At 51.3% G+C, this 23,726-nt stretch overlaps 3 protein-coding genes across 5 annotated transcripts in view; all 3 read right to left on the bottom strand.

Annotated features, from left to right (window-relative positions):
• Positions 1 to 236: 236 nt before the first annotated feature.
• On the bottom strand, positions 237 to 3,181 carry LOC132217259 (leukocyte immunoglobulin-like receptor subfamily A member 6). The gene is made up of 5 exons (XM_059667353.1): positions 3,170 to 3,181; positions 2,865 to 3,060; positions 2,406 to 2,711; positions 635 to 706; positions 237 to 358 (listed from the first exon to the last, which is right to left on the bottom strand). Exons 1-5 carry the CDS (start codon positions 3,179 to 3,181, stop codon positions 237 to 239), a joined length of 708 nt encoding a protein of 235 aa, XP_059523336.1.
• Positions 3,182 to 4,654: 1,473 nt separating this feature from the next.
• Positions 4,655 to 7,269, bottom strand: LOC132216526 (leukocyte immunoglobulin-like receptor subfamily A member 6). The gene is made up of 6 exons (XM_059665787.1): positions 6,789 to 7,269; positions 6,635 to 6,670; positions 6,188 to 6,472; positions 5,740 to 6,042; positions 5,227 to 5,523; positions 4,655 to 4,971 (listed from the first exon to the last, which is right to left on the bottom strand). Exons 1-6 carry the CDS (start codon positions 6,820 to 6,822, stop codon positions 4,655 to 4,657), a joined length of 1,272 nt encoding a protein of 423 aa, XP_059521770.1. The 5' UTR covers positions 6,823 to 7,269.
• Positions 7,270 to 12,575: 5,306 nt separating this feature from the next.
• Positions 12,576 to 23,726, bottom strand: part of LOC132216525 (leukocyte immunoglobulin-like receptor subfamily A member 6) — a 31,341-nt gene continuing 20,190 nt past the window's right edge. For 2 of the 3 annotated variants that reach the window (XM_059665784.1, XM_059665786.1), the window contains exons 3-5: positions 16,328 to 16,615; positions 15,879 to 16,190; positions 12,576 to 13,681 (exon numbers count right to left, since the gene is read on the bottom strand). In XM_059665784.1, coding sequence (XP_059521767.1) covers positions 13,548 to 13,681; positions 15,879 to 16,190; positions 16,328 to 16,615 — 734 coding nt within the window. In that variant the 3' untranslated portion in view covers positions 12,576 to 13,547. Of the gene's footprint in view, positions 13,682 to 15,878; positions 16,191 to 16,327; positions 16,616 to 16,803; positions 16,840 to 17,030; positions 17,245 to 23,726 lie in introns of all 3 variants that reach the window. The other variant, XM_059665783.1, reaches the window with a different exon arrangement.

The raw sequence follows: 23,726 nt of genomic DNA, 5'->3' as shown, positions 1-23,726 counted from the left end.
TGAGTGGGGACAGAGAGGGAGGGAGAGCACCCCATGTGGATGGAGGGGGCGTCCTCTAAAGGGACATGGCCCACGTTCTCCTGCACCCAAACCTCACCTACCACATCTTCTCCCCTGGATGTTCTCAGCAGACAGTTTCCCCAACTATGGTCCACATTCTCTTTCAGCACCTCCTGGGGTCATCAGATGGGCTCCAAGTCTCCCCCACTCTGAACGGTGCATTGTTCCCTCTGTGTTCACATCCTGGCTGCATCGTGGGTCCTTCTGGTGTCATTTCGAGCCTGAAATAGCAGCACCCCGAGGACCACCAGGACCAAGCCAGCCACGCCCATCCGGATGAGATTCTCCACTGTGTAGTCTTGGGGATGGGAAAATAAGAATTGTGGGTAAACAAGTCTCTGAGGTCAGGACAGACCCAAACCTCTGGGATTCTGGTGTCTTCCCTGGGCTAACACCTTCCCTTCACATCAGCATCTCAGTGATGTCTGAACCAGCACCTGCTCTGAGTCACCTGTAAGAGCTGTGCCCAAGAACTGAGGATGAGAGAAGATATGATCACAATTCAGAAATAACTAAGAGCTGGGTGTTTTGTGTTCAGCCTGAGATTCAAGACCCCATGAGCTCATTCCCTTACAGCTGAGAGATCCCGCCTTCTCAACAGCTGAGGACCCAGGGTCCATGGAGGAGGGTGTGGTGTCAGGGGCTCCTGAATCTCAGGAGCATGAAGGGGTGAAAGTCTGGGCTGGGTCTCCTTCACCCTGCCCTGCCCAGGCCATTCCTCCCTGGGGTCCGCATTTTCATCCTCATCGGATATTGTTCATCTATTGATTCTTCTATTAACTCATTTATTTTTTATTAAATATATTTTAATTGATTTCAGAGAGGAAGGGAGAGGGTGAGATAGATAGAAACATCAATGATGAGAGAGAATCATTGATTGGCTGCTTCCTGCACATCCCTACTGGTGACTGAGCCTGCGCCTGGGCATGTGCCCTTGGCCAAAATCGAACCTGGGACCCTTCAGTACTTTGGCCGATGCTCTATCCACTGAGCAAACCAGCTAGGGTTTAACTCATTTGTTATACAATTATATATATGAATACCTACAGTGGTAGATACATTTACCCGTTGAGAAATGTGGGCATATGGATGCTAATGGTGTGAGTCTATTTAAATCTCAAGGTACAAGGAAGGTCATAACCCAGGAAGTCCACACTTCTGGCTCAAACTTTAAGTCAGAGAAAATCCCCCTAATTTCATTATTGAGAGAGCACCAAAAGTAGGAAATCATGTCAATCTGTTGCCCTATTTTGCTATTAAACCGGAGATTTAAACAAAATTATTGACCTCTCCTCATTACAGTGATCCATGCAATAACTCTAAACGTCAGCTCCACAATTCAGAAAATGTACATGGATGACCCGAGTTACTCAGTTGTGTTAATATCGAAATGGGTGACACCAAGAAGCTTTTGTAATGTGTGTCGTTTAGTTAAAAGTCAGAGAAAAGATAATTACGGGGGGATGTGTATCTGTCAGGAATAGAGAGCCTTCCTAGCAAACACTAATGAAACAGAAGAACGGATTGCAACAAAGCGGCCAATAGTGCTTTCAACATAAAATGCAAATTTGTAAGTGGATTTGCCTTGACATAAGTTTGGGTGTGAATGAAGCTGTTTTGTTGAAGGGAAGCTGTGGCCCATTTTGGTCCGTCATTGCATCCTATGGGACGTGGAGTGAGAAAAATAGGTCTGCCATCAGGAATAAAGAAGTGACATTCCCTTTGACTGCTGGGGGTTATCATTTTATATCAGAGGGACCAACTGAAAGACAATCCCCAGGAAGAGAATCTTTGGGAGGCTAACAAGTCATGATATAAGTATGTCCACACAAAAGCTTTCCTACGTGTAGTTAGTACCATTTAGAAAATCTACAGGAATCACACCACTTACTCACAAATTTTAATATTAGGTGTGCAATTCTCTAAGTGGCTGTGCACTTACTCAATTTTACAAGTAGCTGTCAAAAATGCTTTTGAACTTCATTCATAAAGCTCATTTGAAAGTGTGTGTGATAAGAGGATTTTATATAAACAAGAAGTTGTTCTCCATAACAAATGTCTGAATTTAATCTACTCCCCAAAAAAAGAATAGAATGTTTATATTTCTATCTGGAGTCCATATAATGTCAGTTAAATTGTGAGCTTATAGACTGAAGTATTCCCTGAAGGTTCTCTAAAAAGAGCCATAATAGACCCGTGTGCACAGAGACACTGAGCAGAGGCGAATGCACAGAGTCTGGATAGAAGGCCCCTGACCCCGATGACCTCAGGGCCCCAGTGGACACACAGCACAGTCATTTTGGGCCCAGGAAACAGATGGGGTTGCGCAGGGGTCTGTCCCTCACCTGTGACATCGATGTGCAGAGGGGCACTGGGCTGTGACCACACGTTGGGGTAGGAGCTGGAAGAACCATAGCATCTGTAGGTCCCCCCATGGGAGGGGCTCACGGGGCCCAGAGGGAAGATGGCCCTCCATCTCCCATCATAGGTCCTGGGTTCTGCTTCCATGTGTCCGGATGGGTCAGCCCCTCCCTCCTTCAGCAGATGGAAACGGCCCGATGTGAGGTTAGAGCTACAGGAGAGGGACAGGGTCTTTCCTGAGGCCACCACAGGGCTTGGCTGGGCTGAGAGGGAGGGTGCATCGCCCACTCCTGAGGGAGGAGAAAGGGTCTGTGTTAAAGGGACCATCACCAACGCGCCCCAGGGGTATTTTGTGAGGGGTGAGGTCCCCTGAGGCCACACTTTATTCCCTCTGCCTGTGACCTGGAGCCCACAGTGGGGAGGGGACCCGGTGTCTCCCTTACCTGTCACCACCAGGAGCAGGGGGTCACTCAGCTCTGACAGTATGTCCTCAGTGCTGTAATACGCACACTGGTACAGCCCTGCGTGGGATGGGGTCGTGGCTTCAATGAGGAAACTGGTCTTGTTGCTGGAGTCCTGTGGAATCCTCGTATCCAAAGGCTCAGAGCCCCTCCCTTTATACAGAACGTAGGCACTAGCCTGCAGAGACCCCTGACACCAGATGGTCACAGGGCTCCCATGGGTGACGATCGGGCCTGGGTCAGCCCAGATGGAGGGTTTGGGGACGTCTCCTGGAAAGAAATCAGACCTGAAATGTCATGGGCGTCCCTCTCCGGAAATGCCATCAGGAATGAGCCAATGATCCCATTTATTGAGCACCTACTATGTGTGAGGTATGTGCTGGGGTTTGTCACTCATCTCCTCTCCCCTCACAGCAGTCATGCACCAGGGATTGCTGACCCCACCACCCTCTTCACTGAGGCTCAGAGAGGTTAACCAGGTGCCCCAGGTCACCCATCCTGGTCAGGGCGGGGCTGGGACTGGAACCTGGGACTGTGAGTTCCCTGTCCTATCCTCACGCTGCCCCCCAGGGGGACACCAGCTTCATGCTCTGGGGTCCTTCTCTGCAGGGGCCTGTCCACGTCTCATCTGGAGCTGAGGGTCCTTCCTCATTACCCGCCCCCAGCACACCAGCGACAGGAGGGGCAGGGTGAGGGCTGGACTCTGAGTCTCACCCTCATCTGTCCCCACCCTGCAGGTCCTGATGCCCCTTGGGAAAGTCAGGCTGGGCTGGGGCTCTGCCTTCCTGAGCTCTGTGAGGCCCTTATGTCACCTCATCTCCCAGCAGCCTGTGAGCAGGATGGGACCAGGGATGAGCAGACAGGAACCCGACACTCAGAGGAGAGAAGGGACCGCCCAGCCCCACAGCAGGAGCAGCAGAGCCAGGAGCTGAGCCAGGGCTGATCCTCCCTGTTCCCTCCTCTGAGCTGAGCCTGAGCTGGGGGGTAGGACCTGGGTGCCTGGACCCCAGTCCTGCCTGTCCCTCCCTGTACAATGTCACCGTCACTGAGACAGAGGGGACAGGCCCCATAACATCACGTCCTGGGTGCTTCCCTGAGAGGCCCCTCGCCCAGGAGGTCAGGGTCAAAACTGACAGGAAGTGTAAGCTCTTGGCCATGATTCACTTTTTTAACATGAGCAGACACGGAAGCCCCGGCAGGGGAAGGGCGTGTCCAAATGAGGGACTTCAGAGGATCCAGAACCATCACATGGCTCAGCCCCGTCCCATGGAGGCACCCACCACCTCCCCACAGAGACCCCGCTTTCCCTCCATGGGCCTGACTCTCTGGGTGGGAGGAGACCGATCCTCAGAGCCCTGGGACCCTTGGTTCCCTGAAATGTGTCCCCAGCTCCTAGCAGCCTTAGGACACAGCCTGCCCTTACTGCACGGGCGGCGTTAGATCCTCAGTCTCAGAACTGCCCAGGGGTGCTGTCTCCCTCCGAGCAAAGGGGACCACGTGGGAGAGGGGCTGGATCCCAGGGGCCTGGGAAGGACAGGAAGAGGGGGATACCGTGGGGCTGACTCTGGAGCCCCCTCACACAGAGTCCTCACTAAGTCCCTACCACCACCGACCTGACACCTTCTGGACCAGGTGAGGAGGGGAGTAGAGGGGACAGGGGGTCTCTGAGGGGCAGATCTCCTCTGAGTGACGATCCCTACAGCCCCTCCCTCCCTTTCAGCCCATGATTGTTCTGGAGCAGGGACCCTGGGCTGACAGCTCAGCAGAGAGGGTCAGGGGCCCTCACCTGAGACCAGGAGCGCTAGAGGCTCACTGGGGCGTGACAGCAGGAAGGGGGAGGAGCTGTGTGAGCTGTAGCACCTGTAGGTGCCCCCGTGGGCTGAGGTCACAGGACCCAGGGATAACTCCGCCTGGAACTGCTGAGCTCGGTGCTCTGATCTCAGACGCAGGGGGGGATCGGATGCCCCCTCCTTGGACAGAAGGAACGTGTCCCTCGGGCCTTGTGACTGACACAGCAGCGTCACGTTCTCCCCTGAGGCCACCCTGGGGCCTGGCTGCACCGAGAGGGAGGGTCTGTCAGGCAGGTGTCCTAGAGAGAGAGAGAGGGAGGGTAAGAGGTGCCTGCCCACATTGTTCGGCCCTGAGAGTCACCAGGCCTCTCTCTGAGGACCCTCCCTTCTGTCTGTCTCTGTTTCTCTGAGTCTTCCCCTCTCCCCTCCCACCCCCTGTCTCTCTATCTCTCTCCCTCCCTGGGGCCTGCACTTTCATTCTGGCCTCACCCCCTGAGACCCCCAGCAGGGCCTGTGCAGAATCCAGTCCCTGAGTGAACCCACTGGCTCCTCACCTGCCACCAGGATGTCCAGGGGGTCACTGGGGGCCGACCACTCAGAGGAGAGGTTGTATCCACCGTAGCATCTGTACCGGCCCCCGTGGGAGCTGCTCACAGTGTCCAGGGGGAAGTGGGCCTGAGAGAGCCCAGCCTGGGGCTGCAGGATGAGGCTCTGGGGGAGGTCCCGTCCCCCCTCCTTGTGCAGAGCGAATCTGTCATAGCCGCCATCAGAGCGACACTGGAGGGTCAGGCTCTGTCCAGAGGCCACGATGGGGCCCTGCTGGCTCAGGAGGGAGGGCTTCTCAGCCTCACCTGGGGAGACCAGACATGAATTACAGGGGGTGCTCCTCCCATAACCCTCTTATTTTTGCCTGGCCTCCAGGTCTCACGGTCTCTCTCTGTGTCTCTGGCCCAGAAGCCTCTGTGGTCCAGTCTCCCCACCTTCTCACATGGGGCTCCCCTCAAAGCAAAGATGCCAATTATGTGTCTGGTTCCTCAATCCATAGATGGGGCAATAATGGGACTCACCTGGGACCAGCAGCTCCAGGGGGTCACTGGGGTGTGAGCACAGGTGGGATCTGTGCCTGTAGCAGCCATAGCATCTGAACGTCCCCCTGTGGCTGCGGGTCACTGGGCCCACAGGAAGCAGGGCTTGGGACCGTCCAGTGGGCAGTGTCTGTGAGTCCAGGGCCCAGGAGAGCCTGTGATCTCCTTCCTCAGTCAGAAGGAACCTGTCAAATCTCTGCCCTGAGCCACACTGGAGGGTCACGTTCCCTCCTGAGGGCACAACAGGGCTGGGCAGGGCGGAGAGGCTGGGTTTGGGGTAGGCTCCTAGGAGAGAAGGAGGCAGCGTGTTAAATGGGAGCACAACTCCCTCACGTCCCCCATGGCTGGGCTGTGAGAGGGAGACACCCTGTGGGCAGACCCCCATCCTGAGGGCAGAGGCTGAGGCGGAAACCACTGTGAGTCCTCTCACCTGTCACCACCAGCTCCAGGAGGGCACTGCGCTCTGACCTGCTTTTGGAGCTGAGGTAGTGACACTGATATCTCCCTGCATGATACTCTGTCACGTGTGTGATGGAGAACTTGGCCTTGTCCGCAAGCTCCAGTGGCTTCTGTATATTCCATGGTGCTGGGCTTCCCTCTTTCTCCAGATGGTACTCCTCAGCCCCTGGGGTCCCCTCACACCAGATGGTAATGGAGCTCCCCCGGGGGATCACAGGGCCTGGTTCAGCCCAGAGGGTGGGCTTGGGGAGGGGCCCTGGAAGGATTCAGAGGGTGGGTCACAGGACATTCGCACTCCTGGTCCCAACTCTCGGTCCTAGATGCCCCCCATCTGTCAGACAGATATGCACCCCTCCCTCTGCTTCCTGGAGGATGGCCCTTGAGGAGTGGGACCTGGGACAACTGGGAACAGACTCACCTGCCTGCACTGGGGTCCTGAGGCCCACACTCAGCCCTGGAAGAGAGTCCCTGTGAGAGATTTGCCCTGAACCCTGAGCAGCACCCTCCTCCCCATGAGCCTCCTGAGTCCTGGGCTCTGATAGAGCAGGGCTCCCCTCCCCTTCCCATCTCACCGAGGCAGAGCAGGACCCTGAGGGTGGGGGTCATGGCGTCTTCTCCCTGTGGCCTCAGCTGAGCAGATGGAGGCCACGGAACCAGCAGGATGGACACAGAGATGCACGGGTGGTGGTCACTTGCAGGCGGATCCTTCGCATCACAGGGTTGTTATGTCAGCAGCCTATAGGGGAGGGCACAGCCTGGCTCTCATTTCCATGGTGAAGCGGGAAATAGACCCGGAGCCTCTTGAGAGGCCCCTTGCAGGTGAGGTGACCCAGGGCACGTCCTTCCCTGTCAGAGCCTCCCCCACGGGGTCTCCTTCCTCCTCAGCCCGTCCATCAGCACCTCCCTGGGGTCCTCACCATGGATAGTGCCACCTGGGCCCTGAAGACGCTTCAGAAAGATGTGGGTCCCTGTGGCCTGCAGAGCTCAGGTCATCAGGAACATGCTCACCCTCCAACTGTGCAGCTCAGGGCGATGTCCCTGTGACAATGAGCACAGAGGGAAATGCAGGGAAATATGGGAAGGAAACAGGTCTTCTCCCTGGCCCCAGAATGTATTTCTCTTCCTGTCCCAGCCCCTGGTCACCTCCCCTTTCTTGCAACAGCATCCTCCCCAGCCGGGTGGGAACTCGCCTCTGAGTCCCTCCGACCCTCAGCGCCTTGTTCCTCAGGAAGATCGCTGCTTCTCGTCCTGGGCCCCTGTCTTCACAGTCAGTGACAATAAGTGTGTTATTGCTGTGATTTGGGGCACAAAACGAATTCTTATTTATTTTTATTTTGAATATATATTATTATTGATTAACAGAGAGAAAGGGAGAGGTAGAGAGCGATATAAACATCCATGATGAGAAAGAACAACTGACCGGCTGCTTCCTGCATGCCCCATATGGGGGATTGAGCCCAGCAACCCGGGCATGTGCCCTCAGGAAGAATCCAACCTCAATCTCCTGGTTCACAGAACGATATGCAAACACTGAGCCATGCCAGCTGGGCTGATTCTTATTTAAATCGTCCTCCATTGTCCATTAGGTGTGTGACCTTCACTCTCAAGGTACAACATCTTGATTCTCAGTTTCCTTTCATGAAGCACATTGTCAAGAACCCAACTCCTTAGAGTGGTTGTGGGGTCGGTGCCGCGGGGACCTGGAGGGAGCCATCCCGGTTTATTTCCACACCTGAGTAAGCCTGTGAGGTGAGCCCTGAGTGGTGTTGTTCAGAACTCTGCAGGAATTGGATGATTGCTATACCCACGTACAAATCCCATCTGCTCCTGATGCTGAGAAAGGCTATGCACTTTCTGAAACATGTGTCCATCCTCAGTGCCCAAAAGGGAACTGCAAGTTCCCCAGATGAAGAGGGAAGCAGAATAGATGATGGGGGCCAAAGTTGAGTGGTTACTGGTGCCTGGGTGCAGCCAGAAGTCATCAATGTGGAGCTTCCCACCTGTGTGTGGACAAGAGAGGGACCCAAGGTGGCCACACACAGGGAGGGGAATGGACTCAGGGTGAAAGTTGGAGCAGGGCTGCCCCTCCACATGCTTTGGATACGGGCACTGGGGTCTCTCTGCCCACAGACCCAGCCCATGGTCAGCACTGAGCCATGTCCTCTGTGTGTGTGTGGAAACGGATTCAATCCATTCTCGCTGGGCGTGGGCGTCTGTCCTGGTGTGAGTGTGAGACTCACCTTTGGCGTGGGCTCTGCTGGGCACATCACAGTCAGATGCCAACTTAGGGAAAGAGGACGCCATGGGGCAGGGCAGATCCCACTACCCACCTCTTTGCGTCCTGAACATCAGGACAGGCCTGGGAGGGACTCTCTGTGGAGAAGCAGGGGTGGAAGTGGGAGGATCCAATAGGAATGGACGTGAAAGGGAAATCCCAGGGGGTGAGAGGAGGGAAGAGCTAGCCTCCCATGCACCATCCCCTTCCTCTCCACCCTGCCCTGTCTGCCTGCCCTTCCTTTCTCTCCCCTGCAGGATGGGGGCATCATGGCTGTGCCTGCCCAGCTCTCCCTGACACAGTCATCTAGTGGGATCCCTTCATGTGAAAAACGCTACAGACCGGGTGGTGCGAGCCATCCAGGATGGCGTTGCCTGCTGATGCTGCTACTTTTCTGAATATATCAGGCTCCCAGATCTGACACTTGGAAAGGTTTGGTATTTAGCTGACCCAGAGGGCAAAGTTGTCCTGAGCAAACGGGAATTGTTCATTGCTCTCTGCCTTGTGCATGTACCCAGAATGCATGGCAGGTGTCACTGAGAAGCTTAAACCTTGCTTTCCAGGACCCAGATCTCAGGACACCCATAGTTTCTTACTAGACAGTGGAACCTCTGCATCAGGGTTACGTGGGCTGTAAAATCTGAAGACAAGGCCAAACATGGTGCCATTTTTGATTGTTTTAAGCCCCATATGTGGATGTGCTAAAGGGAAACGAGCATCACTCACCTCGAAGCTGCCTGTGGCTGCCCTTGGAAGCCTTTGGGAGCTGAGTGGTGTTGGCCCTGGTGCGAAGCTCATGGAGATGAGTCTGCAGGTGCCATGTGCTTGGTAAAGGGCACATTGGAGGAAGCACCTGTGCCCATGTCCTGGCCTCCAGCCTTGTGCCACCTGCTAAGAGGAAAACCTGGGTTGGATCCCCTGAAGAAAAATTAGAGAGGATGGCATCTTCCTGAAAACTGATGAAGACATGGATGAGTTTGTGTCTGAATTGTGAGATCTACCTGGAGACAGGGTTAGCTTCTACCTGACTAGCCTACCTTTGGGTGTCATGTGACCCTGTGGGAAGCTCTCAAAGGGTATGTTTGCCTTGGCTTTTCACTCAGTCAATCAGAAGTTAAAAGGGCATTGATCCTCCTCACATTTTTACTCCTGAGATTCTCCCACCACCAGACAGGGCCGGTTTACCAAAGAGCATCATAGGATCCAGTCCTGCTACAGATTTCTCTGCTATTAAGGAGCTAGATGCCTTTAACAACAACACCATTGACCTAAAGAGGGACCTTATGTGCAAGAGGACCTTAAAGAGAAAGAAGGTGCTCTATTTTAAAAAATTGTCACCTGAGGACATGCTTGGAGAGAGGGAGACAGAGAAACATGAATCAGTTCCCTTCTGCAGGTGCCCCAACAATAGACTGAACCCTCAACCCAGATGTGTGTCCTGACTTGGAGTTGTACCAGCAACCTTTTGGTGCACAGGCTAATGCTCAACCAACTGGGGCCGCTCCAGCTGGGCGAGAGATATACTCTTCAAAAGAGAACGCTGAGGTTCAGGGTCTTGATGAGGTTCAGGGTCAAATGCTAATCTGCAAAGACTACAGGCCCAAAAACAGCAAGCACAGGGTCTCCTTAATGGGCTGGATGAGCAGGAGGCCCCGTTGCAGGAGCAACTCAGGAAAGTCAGCCAAATACACTGAGGAGGCCCAGCTGGTCACATCCCTGGAAGCTGAAGGGACTAGTCAAGAGTCGCAGATCTCCACTTCTGCGGAAGAGTTGGCCATGTTATAGGGAAGAGGGGCGTGGCCTACAACAGGAACAGCAGGATTGGGGGAGAGTGTGGACACAGGCAAGGGCCAGCTGGGACCTCCTCAGGGGCACCTGCAGGGTTCACAGCAGGAAATCAGTTCAATGCAAATGAATCAGGTGGAAATGAAAGAGCTGGACACCCCTTGTAATCAATGAAATTGGTGCAGTCACTGATCCGCAGAGAGATGCCAATTCAAATGACAATGAGCTATCATCTTACCTGTCAGAAGGGAAGCATCAACCAGTCAACAATGGAAAAGTGATGGCAAGGATGTGAAGAAGAGGGAGTCTTAGTACATGCCTGCTAGTACATGCCTGGGAATGCAGACTGGTGCAGCCACTGAGGAAAACAGTATGGAGTTTCCTCAAAAATTTAAAAGTGTAACTTCCATGTGACCCAGTGATGCCATTTCTAGGAATATATCCTAAGGAACTCTAAACACTAATCTGAAAAGACGTATATACCTGTTTGTTCATAGAAGCACAATTTTCTAAGATCTGGAAACAGCCCAAGTACCCTTCAGTAGATGAATGGATAAAAAATAGCTGTGGACATTGACACCATGGATTACTATGCATGTGTAAAATAGAAAGATCTCTTACCCTTTGAGACAGCATGGAGGGACCTGGAGTATATAGAGACAGCATGGAGGGACTTTGAGGCAAATAAGCCAGTTAGAGAAAGATAAGTATCACATGATCTCACTCATATATAGAACCTAATGAACAAAATAAACTGATGAATAAAAGAGATTCAGAAACATAGGCGCATAAAACAGACTGACGAATCTCAGAGGGAAAGCTGGGTGAATGGATGAGTGGGGAGAGATTAACTGGGGAAGTTATGTGCACATAGGCACAGCCCATGGACACAGACAATAGTGTGGTAAAGACCTGAGAAGGGCAGTTGTGGGGTGGAAGGGGTCAGTGGGGAAAAATGGGGACAACTCTAATACTTTCAACAAGAAAGATACAGTTTTTTTTTAAAAAAGAAATTGGTGCAGCAGCCCACACAGCATCCTTTTAAATGGCGCTAGACTCCAGAGATTGTGCTAGCAGCTAGAGATTATTGCAGCCTCAGCACAGGCAGCAGAGCAACAGCCAACTGAATGCGCACAGAAGGCCTGAGCAGCCTGGAGTCTGAGCAAGAACTGCTTCTGACATGCTGCCTCCTGGGAATGGAGTGGGGACTGATGGGAATGGAGTGGGGACTGATGGGAATGGAGTAATGGCTGATGGGAATGGAGTGGGGACTCATGGGAATGTAGTGATGGCTGATGGGAATGGAGTGGGGACTGATGGGAATGCAGTGATGGCTGATGGGAATGGAGTGGGGACTGATGGGAATGCAGTGATGGCTGATGGGAATGGAGTGGGGACTGATGGGAATGTAGTGATGGCTGATGGGAATGGAGTGGGGACTGATGGGAATGGAGTGGGGACTGATGGGAATGTAGTGATGGCTAATGGGAATGGAGTGGGGACTGATGGGAATGGAGTAATGGCTGCTGGGAATAGAGTGGGGACTGATGGGAATGTAGTGATGGCTGATGGGAATGGAGTGGGGACTGATGGGAATGGAGTGGGGACTGATGGGAATGGTGTGATGGCTGATGGGAATGGAGTGGGGACTGATGGGAATGGTGTGATGGCTGATGGGAATGGAGTGGGGACTGATGGGAATGGTGTGATGGCTGATGGGAATGGAGTGGGGACTGCAGCTGCCAATAAAATATTTGTTTTGGATGTAACAGTGACAGACACTCAAATGAGGAAGATCCATCAACTGTAGAATCAAGGTCACTGGCAGATCCAGGTGCAGATAGACTTGGATTTGTTTCCAGTTTGATATTTTTCTTGGCAGTGATCCTTTCAAGGCTGATCCTTTTGGGGGAATTGGTCTATTTGGAGGTGATCCTTCAAGGGTTCAGATCCATGTACATCAACAGCTTTCTCAAGCAATCTTCTGATGCTGTGGCCACGTCTGTTGTTCAGCCTTTCAGTGAAGCCGGCATCAGCAATGACCTTTTGGTAGAAACACTGAGGCACAGTGACCCTATCGCTCCAGGTGGAACAGCTGTAGTTAAAGCTAGTGACTGGCCCACAGGCCCGTTTAACAATATTAACAATGGTGGTAAGTATTCCTACTGGAAATGCATGTATAACCTCGAAACTGATTGATGTAAATGCATAAAGCAAATAAATTTGAATCAATTTAAAACTGGTCTGGAAAATTTTTAAAAAGCTACTTAAAACAAACCTATGCGTTACTTAAATGAAATGATGCCAACAATTCAAACTTATTTATTTATTATCAAAATATTACAACTTCTTCTCAAGATAGCAGAGGAAGTAAAGGAAGTACTTAAATCCTCCCAAAACCACAGCGAAATTACAACTAAACTACAGAGCAAGCATCATTCAGAACCACATGAAACCTAGGTGAACAGCAGGTCCCAGGAAAGGATACAAAGGAGAAGCACCGAACCAGGCTCAGCCACCTGGTGTGTGGATGATCAAATAAATTTGCAATCCCTCACCAAAAAAAAAAAAAAGTCCCATGGAGATGGTAGGAGGGTGGAGATGTGCAATAGTCTGGACCACGTGGAGCAGGTATCAGGACATTTTTTTACTTTGTTCTTCTTGGTTTAAAAATAATCCCACAGTTTAGCCAGTGTGGCTCAGTGGTTGAACATCAACCTATGAATCAGGATGTCACTGGTTCAAATCCAGCTCAGGGCACATGTCTAGGCTGCAGGCTCCATCCCCAAAAGGGGTCATGCAGGAGGCAACTGATGTTTTTCTCTCCTCAATGTTTCTATCTCTCTATCCTTCTCCCTTCCTCTCTCTCAAAAGTCAATAAAAATAAAATTTAAAAAAAACCCAGGTTATTAAGATACCACATTTTTATTGGGATGGATGTGGCCCAGCATGAAGGGGTGTATAGTTGTGAATCCAAACAAGCCATGTGGAACAGACCCTCATGTCACAGGGTGAGAACAGAAGGGCAGTGGAGGACAGTGAGTGAGGACAGGAAGAGAGAGAGAGCACCCCAGGTGGATGGAGGAGGCGTCCTCTACAGGGACATGACCCACGTTCTCCTGCACCCAAACCTCATCTACCACGTCTTCTCCCTTGGACATTCTCAGCAGACAGTTTCCCCAATTATGGCCCACATTCTGTTTCAGCACCTCCTGGGGTCATCAGATGGGCTCCAAGGCTCCCCCACTCTGATCGGTTGTCCCCTCTGTGTTCACATCCTGGCTGCCTCAAGGGTCCTTCTGTTGTCATTTCGAGTCTGACATAGTATCACCGCGAAGACCACCAGGACCAAGCCAGCCACGCCCATCCCAGCGAGAATCGGCACTGGGTCTTGGGGTTTGGAGTCTGGAAAATGTAGATGCAAAGGTCACAGAGGTCAGGGCAGGACCCAAATCTCACGGGTTCTGTGTCAACCCTGGTTCCCACCTCTCCTTTACTTCAGCGTCCCTGTGATATCTGAACTCAGCACCTGCTGAGTCACCTTGACAAGAGTTAGCATTGCCCAAGAACTGAGGGTGAGGGGAGAAATGGTCCCACTTGAGAAATAACTAAGAGCTGTGTGTCTGTGTTCAGCCTGAGACTCAAGACCCCATGAGCTTATTCCCCTACAGCTAAGTCATCCCAGGTTCTCAACAGCGGGGGACCCAGGGTCTGTGGAGGAGGGGTTGGTATCAGGGATTCCCGAATCTCATGAGCATGAAGGAGTGAAAGTCTGGGCTGGGTCTCCTTCACTCCATCTCGCCCAGGCCCCTCCTCTCTGGGATCCGCATTTTCATCCTCACCTGGAATTGTTCATCTATTGATCCTTTCATTAACTCATTTATTTATATATTAAATATATTTTTATTGATTTCAGAGAGGAAGGGAGGGAGGGATAGATAGAAACATCAATGATGAGAGAGAATCATTGATTGGCTGCCTCCTGCACATTCCCTTCAGGGGACTGAGCCTGCAACCTGGACATGTGCCCTTGACCAGAATCAATCGTGGGGCCCTTCAGTCCATAGGCTGGCGCTCTATTCACTGAGCCAAACCAGATAAGATTTAGTTCATTCATTATACAATTATACAAATGAATACCTACAGTGGTAGATATATTTACTAGATGAGAAGTGTGGGCATATGGATGCTAATGGTGTGAGCTTTTGCTTTATCTCAAAGTACAACAAAGGTCATAACCAAGGAGGTCCACACTTCTGGCTCAAGCTTAAGTCACAGAGAAAACTCCCCTAATTTCATTATTTAGTGAGCACCCAAAGTAGGAAATTATGTCAATCTGTTTACCTGTTTTGCTATAAAACCTGAGATATAAACAAAATTATTGACATCTCCTCAGTACACTGATCCATGCAATAACTCTAAATGTCAGCTCCACTATTCAGATATACACATGAATGATCCGTGTTGCGCAGTTGGGTTAATATCCAAGTGGGTGAATCTACGAAGCCTTTGTAATGTGTGTTCATGTGGTTAAAAGTCAGAGAAAAGATCATTATGGGGGTGGGTGTATCTGTCAGGAAAAGAAAGCCTTCCTAGTAAACCCTAATGAAACAGAAGAACGGATTGGAACATAGGGACCAATAGTGCTTTCAATATAAAATGCAAATTTGTAAATGGATTTGCCTTGACATAACTTTGGGTGTGAATTCGCATTGTGCTTCGCGGTTTCATCCTATGGGACGTGGAGTGAGAAAAATAGGTCTGCCATTGGGAATAAAGAAATGACATTCCCTTTGACTGCTGGGGATTATAATCTTATATCAGAGGGACCAACTGAAAAACAATCCACAGGGAGAGAAGCTTTGGGAGGCTAACAGGTCAGGGTATAAGTATGTCCACACAATAGCTTTCCTATGTGCACTTAGTGCCATTTAGAAAAGCTATAAGAATCAAACAGCTTTCTGACAAATTGCTATCTTAGTTGTGCAATTGTCTAAGTGGGTTGTGCATTTACTCAGTTTTACAAATAGCTGTCAAATGCGTCTGAAGTTCATTCATAAAGCTCATTTGAAAATGTGTGTGATAAGAAGACTTTATATAAAGAAGTTATTCTTCGTAACAAATATCTGAATTTGATCTGCTCCCAATGAAAAGAGGAATAGAATGTTTATATTTCTATCTGGACTCCATATAATGAAAGTTCAATTGTGAGCTCATAGACTGAAGTGTTGCCTGAAGTTTCTCTAAAAAGAGCCATAATAGACCCAGCATGAAGGGTTGTATAGATGGGAATCCAAACCAGCCAGATGAGATGGACCCTCACGTGACAGGGTGAGAACAGAAGAGCAGTGAAGGAGAGTGAGCGAGGACAGGGAGGGAGAGAGAGCACCCCAGTTTGGGTGTAGGAGAATGTGGGCCATATCCCTGTAGAGGACGCCTCCTGCATCCAACTGGGGTGCACAGAGACACTGAGCAGAGGTGAATGCACAGAGTCTGGGCAGGAGGCCCCTGACCCCTATGACCTAAGGGCCCCAATGGACACACAGCACAGTTAATTTGAGCCCAGGAAACAGAAGGGGATGCACAAGGGTCTGTCCCTCACCTGTGACCTCGATATGCAGAGGGGCACTGGGCTGTGACCACACATTGGGGTTGGAGCTGGAAGAACCATAGCATCGGTAGGTCCCCCCATGGGAGGTGAACACGGGGTCCAGAGAGAAGATGGCCTGGGCCTGCGACCTCCCATTATGGATCCTCAGTTCTGCTTCCATGTGTCGGGGTGGATCAAACTTTCCCTCCATCAGCAGATGGAAAGGGCCCGATGTGAACTGTGAGCTACAGGAGAGGGACACGTTCCCTCCTGAGGCCACCACAGGGCTTGGCTGGGCTGAGAGGGAGGGTGCAGGGTACATTCCTGAGGAAGGAGAAAGGGTCTGTGTTAAAAGGACAGTCACCCTTGCACCCCAGGTGTGTTCTGTGAGGGGTGAAGTCCCCTGAGGTCACACTGTATTCCCTCTGCCTATGACCTGGAGCCCACGCCATCTCCCTTACCTGTCACCACCAGGAGCAGGGGGTCACTCCTCTGTGACAGTTTGTCCTCAGTAGTGTAATATGCACACTGGTACAGCCCTGTGTGGGATGGGGTCATGGCTTCAATGAGGAAACAGGCCTTGTTGCTAGAGTCCTGTGGGATCCTTATTTCCAGGGGGTCAGAGCCCCCGTCTTTATACAGACTGTGGGCACTAGCCTGCAGATACTCCTTACACCAGATGGTCACAGAGCTCCCGTTGGTGATGAAGCGGCCCGGGTCAGCCCAGATGAAGGGACTGGGGATGAATTCTGGAAAGGAATCAGACCTGAATGGTCCAGGATGTCCTTCTCTCCACCTTCACCAGCTGTCACACCCAGGCCCTTCCCAGATTGGTCACCACTATTCCAAACCTGTGTCTCCCCAGGTGCCTAAGGGGTGACTGTGCTGAAGCAGGAGGTCAGGGGAAGTGGGGTGGGGGGGGGCGGGGGAGACTCACCTGCCTGTACCTGGTCCCACGGGCCCTGACACAGCCCTGGAAGAGAGTCCCTGTGAGAACCGTCCCCGACAGCACACAGAAGCTCCAGGCCTGGTCTGGGCTCCTGAGCACTGTCTCCTCACCCCAAAGTCCTGTCCTCACTGAGCCTCCTGAATCCTGGGGTCTCCCAAGGCCAGGACATGGGAGGGGAGGGGACCCTATCCCTCCTCTTTTCCCCACAAACTCACCAAGGCACAGGAGGACAATGAAGGTCAAGGTTGTGGTGCTATCAGCCATGGTCCCCAGTGGTACTGCTGATGAATGAAGTCCGCAGAGCCCAGCAGGACAAGCAGATGCACGGGTGTGACAGGGTCCTGGCTCCAGGTGACAGGTCCCTGTTTCCTCATCAGCCTCACTCTGCTCTCCCTGAAGGATGGCCGAGGACACAGCAGGTCCCGGGACCTTCAGGACCAGATGTGAGTCTCAGCAGAAGCCCCACACTCTGCCTCCACCTCCTGTCCAACCCCAATCCAGAGGGTGACCCTGGTCCCAGTCCCCGAGGGTGCAGGGCACAGGGCAGAGCAGAAGGAAGCACCAGCTCCTGCCTGTCACAGAGTCTGTGTGACCTTGGGAGTTCCCTTCTCTTTCCTGAGACCCCACAAATGCACGTTTTCTCCCCTCCTTCCACCATCCCGTCAGCCCAGGGATGGTTACTGAGCTGTTAACGCTCCCTCCCCTCCTCCTTTCCCCAGAGCTCACCGAGGACAAGAAGGGTGGCGAGGTTCTGGGTCGGGGGGCTTCCGCACATGGTCCCCGGTGTGCAGACGACAAACTCCACAGAGCCTGGCGGACAAAGGCAAGAATGAGGTGTGACAACGTCCAGTCCCCAAGTGATATGTTACTGGTTCCTCATCAGTGGCCTCACAGGAAGGGAAGTAGCCCCTCCCTGGAGGGTGGGCCCTAGGGGCCAGCAAGCTGTGGGACCTCTGAGACCGACCTGAGTCTCACCAGACCCCACACGCTCTGCCTCCACCTCATGCCAAACCCAAATCCAGAGGGTGACAGCCGTCCCAGGTGAGGAGGGTGGAGGAACAGGGCAGGAGAGGACCCCACCCAATTTCTGGCTCAGTTCTGACTCTGCCTTTTCTAGAACCTTTGTGAGCTTGTGTAAGACACTTCCCTTTCCTGAGCGTCTCTAAATGCAATTGCTCTTCCCTTCCCTCACTGGCCAGGCAGTCAGGCAGTACTTACTGAGCAGTAACCCTGGGCCATCACTGGCCAGGAAATCAGGCAGCACTTATTGAACAGTGACCCTGGGCCGTCACTGGCCAGGCTCTGGAAGAGTCGTAGCTGAAGCTCAGCCATCCCTTTCCTGGACTTATGCGGCTGAGATGAATGAAGATGTTGCAGATATTTAGGCAGCATCCAGTTCAGTTACAGTCTCATGTACCCGTTGGGAGAAAAAAGGAAATGAGATAATGAGGTTCAATGACTGGTAGATGCCAAGCAACCTGGGTCCTGGCTGAGGGGGTCCTTCTCAGGCCTGGACTGACCCAAGGCATGAGCAGGGAAGAGCCCAAAGGTGGTGGGCTGGGGGAGGAACGGTGCATCTTTGACCAGAAAGATGTTGAGCTGTTGCCAGAAGTGAGAGCAGACATGTGAAGGCTCAGGCTAGTCACACAGGGTCTAGTGAACCACTCAAATATTTGGGATTTTAGCTCCAAGTCAATGGGGTAAATTTGAAGCAACAGATTGTATGAAAAGATTTATGACTTAAAAAGACGAGCACTATGTGAAAATGCCACGCAGACAAGCTCTATTGATTGTTAACGCCATTGATAATAAAGCTCCAACATTCGCCTGGTCCCTGGATGGTCTGCTGGTCAGTATCTTAAATCATTTATGTGATTTTCGCATATAACTCTTACACGTACCTTTAACACAAAGTACATTTTCAGTTGAGTCAGATGAGACAGGATGTGTCTTGGTCCAGCATGTTGGAAAGGAGCTGACTAGGTTTAGAGAGAGAAAGAGAGAAAGAGAGGGAGAGAGAGAGAAGGAGGGAGGGAAGGAGGGAGGAAGAGAGAGAGAGAGAGAGAGAGAGAGAGAGAGAGAGAGAGAGAGATTTGTTGTTCCACTTATTTATGCATTCATTGCTTGATTCTTGTATGTGGCCTTACCAGGGATTGAACCTGCAACCTTGGCATATTGGGATGACGCTCTAACCAACTGAGTCTCCTGACTGCACAGAATTTTCCAACCGCTCAATTTCTGCTTTGGTGTGGAGGGGAGTGTGGGTAACTGGGTGAGTTGGTTTGATGTGGAGGGGAGTGTGGGTAACTGGGTGGGTTGGGTTGTGGAGGGAGAGTCGTGTTTCCTGGGGCTGGTGAGTTTAGCTCAACCTGACCATTCACAACCTTGAATATCAGATGTGCACCTTGGATCTCTTTTGAAGGTAGAAAATGGTGGAGGGGGTGCAGCAGGCAGGCTGGGAACAGGTGGGGCTATAGAAGGGTCCTCGGGAGGTGGGGAGAGGAGAGACCTGCAGAAGGGGTGGGGCCTGAGTTAGAGGACCAGGAAGGAGGCTGATTGGATGACACAGATGAGACATCTTGAGTCTGTGGTGGGTGGGGGCATTGCTCAGAAGGGCTCAATGGGGCACATGGAGAGAGTTGATGGTCTATGTGAAGTGCTCTAATGAGGAACTGAAGGCTGCCCCACTCTCCTTGGTGCCTGGAGGAGCCAGTGGGACCATCTCAGGGAGGACACCCCAGGGGAGAGGGAGGCCTGGGAGATGCTGAGAAGACTGTTCTCCATTTTTTAGAGGAAAGCAGGGCCCCACTGGGACTGTGGACTTTCTTTCCCCACACACTTCCCTTCACTGACTTCCTGTTTCTGTAGGTCAGCACCGTCTGTTTCTTCATGGCTCTCCTTCGAAACCTCTGAGTCATTGCTGCCTCCTCTGGGCCCCTCCTCCCCTGAGCAGAGCTCCTCCCTCACACTGGGAATTCGGTCTCAGCTCTGGGCAAGCACCTGCATGGGAGGCAATCCAGATTTCACCATGGACACAGACAGACTTGGGGACCTGTATGACAATTTATGTTATTGATCTCCCAGCAAAGGAGAATGATGTCAATGAAGGAAAAACAGATTTGAACAATTAGATAGCTGACCATTTCACAAATTTGTTGAAAGTCATATATTTAGACATCCAATGTACTCAGCTATAAATATTTAAAGCCCAGCCGGTGTGGCTCAGTAGTTGAGTTGACCTATGAACATGAGGTCATGGTTTGATTCCTGGTGAGGGCACATGCCCGGTTGTGGACTCTTGATCCCCAGTGTGGGGCATGCAGGAGGCAGCTGATGAATGATTCTCTCACCATTGATATTTTTCTCTCTCTCCCTCTTTCTCCCGTTCTGAAATCAACAAAAGTATATTTTTAAAAGTTTCTCTCTTTGCCTTTAACCTTTGCCTTTTTAATTATAATGTAGCTTGGTGTGGGCCTCTTTGGATTTTTCTTGTTTGGGACTTGTGTGTCTTTTTTCTTCTCTAGTTTAGGGAAGTTTTTGGTCATTATTTCTTCAAATAAATTCTCAATCCCTTGCTCTCTCTCTTCTCCTTCTGGTACCCCTATGATTCTGATGTTCTACTTCATGTTGTCCCAAAGGTCCCTTAAACTATCCTCATTCTTTTCATTTTTTTTTCTTTTTGCTACTCTGATTTTTTTTATTCTTCCTTGTCTTCCAAATCACTCATTTGATCTTCTGCTTTATTTAACCTGTTGTTTATTCCTTCCAGTGTATTCTTTTTCAAAATCCTCAACTGAGGATATGTTTTTTAAAAAAATTATTTTATTTTATTTTTGTTAATCCTCACCAGAGGATAATTTTTCCATTGCTTTTCAGAGAGTGGAAGGGAGGTGGGGGGCTTGGGGAGAGAGAAACATCAGTGTGAGAGAGACACATCAACTGCTTGCCTCCCTCCCATGCCCCAACTGGGCCTCGGGATCAAACCTGCAACCTAGGTATGTGCCCTTGACCTGGAATTGAACCTGAGACTCTGTGGTGCAGGGGGCCTATGCTCTACCCACTGAGAAACACCAGTCAAGGCTAAAAGTGATTTTTGAGACAAGAGGGAAGGAGAGAGGGAGAGAGAAACATTGATTGGCTGCCTCCCATAGGCACTCTAACCCGGGACCAAACCCACAGCTAGGTATGTTCCCAGAAGAGGAATTGAACCCACAGCCTTTGGTGTATGTGACAATGCTCCAATTGAATGAGCCACCCAGCCCCGGCCAGTGTATTCATGATGTCATATATTGTATTCTTCATTTCTGACTTTTACAAAAGGTTTTTTCATGCTGTTATAACTTTCCATAAGTTTCTGGAACATCTTTATAACCATTACTTTGAACTCTATATGTGATAATCTGCTTGCTTCCATTTGATTTAGTGGTTTTTTTGTTATTTTTAAAAAGATTTCCACTGTTATTTTTTTTTTTTTCACTTGGGGCCTGTTTCTCTGTCTCCCTATTTTGGCTGTGTCTTTGTGTTTGTTTCTGTGTCTTAGCTAGGTCTGCCATGACTCCCAGCTTGGTGGGTGGCCTAATGTGGTAGGTGTCCTGTGGGACCAAGTGGCCTAGTCTCTTTGATCGCCTAAGCTGGGTGCTCTAGGGATGTCCCTTGTGTGGGTTATGTGGGCCCTATTGTAATTGAGTCTTTAAAAAATATATATATATATATTCTGTCAACATTTATTTGCTTTTCATCCCTGGTTGGCCTGGCCCCGCCCCCGGCCCCTGGCCCCGCCTCCTTCCCCCGCCCCTGGCCTGATCACCAGTCCCTTGTGTTCAATCTTTCATCTCCACAAACAACTGGTCAACCCGATCACTCTGACCAACTGCCTGAGACAAAGTCTGGGCCGGGCCATCTGGTTGACCCTACCTTTCATAATCTGTACTACTGCACGAGATTAAGTCCGGCCGGCTATCTGGTCGACCTGAGCCACCGTGCAAATGTTAGTCCTCACGGCCGCCCTGCGCCGCGGTTTTGGGAGTGCTGGTCGACCGGGCTCCTTGGAGGGGGAGGAAAAAATGGGGAGGAGGGTGCCGGCCCTCGGGCCCCTTGGGAAAGGGGCCGAGTCCGCCGCAACCCACCTTCACTTCACTGTCCCAGCCCTGCGGGGTCGCGAGAGGAGACCACAGTCCCGTGCCAAGCGCGAAAGGATTGAACCAGGTGTGTGCCACGCTGCTATGGTCCTCTTCCTTCAATCATTTGCATGAGGCCTCCTGACAACTCCAATATTAACTGCAAATGCAGATTTCAAGGTGGAGGCAGAGTATGTGGAAGCTGCTACACTCACCTCCTCCCAGGACCAAACCGGAATTACAACTAAATGAAGGAGCAATCACCATGATTAACCACCTGGAGACTCGCTAAGGAGGAGTCACAGAGCCAAGGATTTACAGAAGCCACATGGAGACTGGCAGGAAGGGCAGGCACGGCAAAAGGGCTTCCCCGCTCTCCAGGCAGTGACCTTGGCCTGCACCAGATCCCTCCCAAAAGGCCCAGAACCAACCCACCAGTGGGCAGCTTCACACGACATCAGAGCAGGACTCTACTACCTTCACAAGCGGCACATCCAAAGGGAGGTCTCCCAGACAACAGACTGTGCTGAGACAAATGCCGCTTCCTGTGGTCAGCATCTACCCAGTTGCTGGCACGCTGAGGTCGGGGCTGAGCCTCACAGCCAGCCAGCCTGACGGTTGATCTCATGCACAAACACAATAGCCATCAAGACTCAATTACACGGTCTGGTGCGGAGAGCCCCTCGCCCTTCCTGGGTAACCTGGTGTGAAACCATGGGTGGGGGTTTCCTATGTAGCAGAGCAGCTCCCTCGCTGTCATCTATTGAAAGTCAGCCCTCCACACAAGGGTTTGTCTTGCTCTCGGCCTCTCTCCTCCCCTGGGGGAGGCTGCCCACCAGCTGTGGTGGCGGTGGCTGCCAGTCTCCATGTGGCTTCTGTAGATCCTTGGCTCTGTGACTCCTCCTCAGCGAGTCTCCAGGTGGTTATTCAGGGTGATTGCTCCTTCATTTAGTTGTAATTCCAGTTTGGTCCTGGGAGGAGGTGAGTGTAGCAGCTTCCACACACTCTGCCTCCACCTTGAAATCTGCATTTGCCGTTAACATTAACATTGGAGTTGTCAGGAGGCCCCATGCAAAGGACTGAAGGAAGAGGACCGTAGCAGCGTGGCACACACCTGGTCAGCCACAGCCTTGTAGGGGTTCCGTGGTTCCCAGGGGCCTGCAGGTCGGTCAGTGAGGCTAGAGGCGGGGAGGGGTTTGGGAGGACTGCTTCTGTAGGTCCGCCCTGGCAGCTGCTGCGTATCATTCACTTAAAGCATTCTCTCGCTTCTGTTTTGTTCTAAATGCACACATTGATTATTGAGAAGCCTTGCTTTGATTTCAGAATGTAGGCCTATTGCTTATAGAACCAGGTGACTCCCAGAGGGTCCCAGGAGCTGCCGGGTCCATGTCTGGTCCCCAGGCTGCTGTGGTCAGGAGGCCGCACCTCGCAGTTCGGTCCATAAGCTAGGCGTGGGCTTCTGTTTGATGTATGTGCAATGACCAGGGGTTTTGCTGTGCTGTATGGGGGGTTAGGGAGACATAGGTCTGCTTCCCTTTCATCTAAAATTGGAAATCTTATATGCAATTGGTTTTTAGATATTAATGATGTATCCAGTGACATTGAATACATTCTTTTCAAATTAGAATAATAGATCTTTATACTATTTTAGATTTTGTGTGTTTGTGTATGTCTATGTGTGTGTCCATGTATATGTCCATGTGTGTGTGTGTGTTGGTGTGTATGTCCATGTGCACCCATATTTATGTCCATCTATGTTTGTGTATATGTTTGTGTGTGCCCATGTGTATGTCA

The sequence above is a fragment of the Myotis daubentonii genome, chromosome 15 (assembly GCF_963259705.1).
Source record: "Myotis daubentonii chromosome 15, mMyoDau2.1, whole genome shotgun sequence".
NCBI classification, from domain to species: domain Eukaryota; kingdom Metazoa; phylum Chordata; class Mammalia; order Chiroptera; family Vespertilionidae; genus Myotis; species Myotis daubentonii.
Note: the sequence above shows the minus strand (reverse complement) of the source record. Positions and strands in the feature narration are given on the sequence as shown.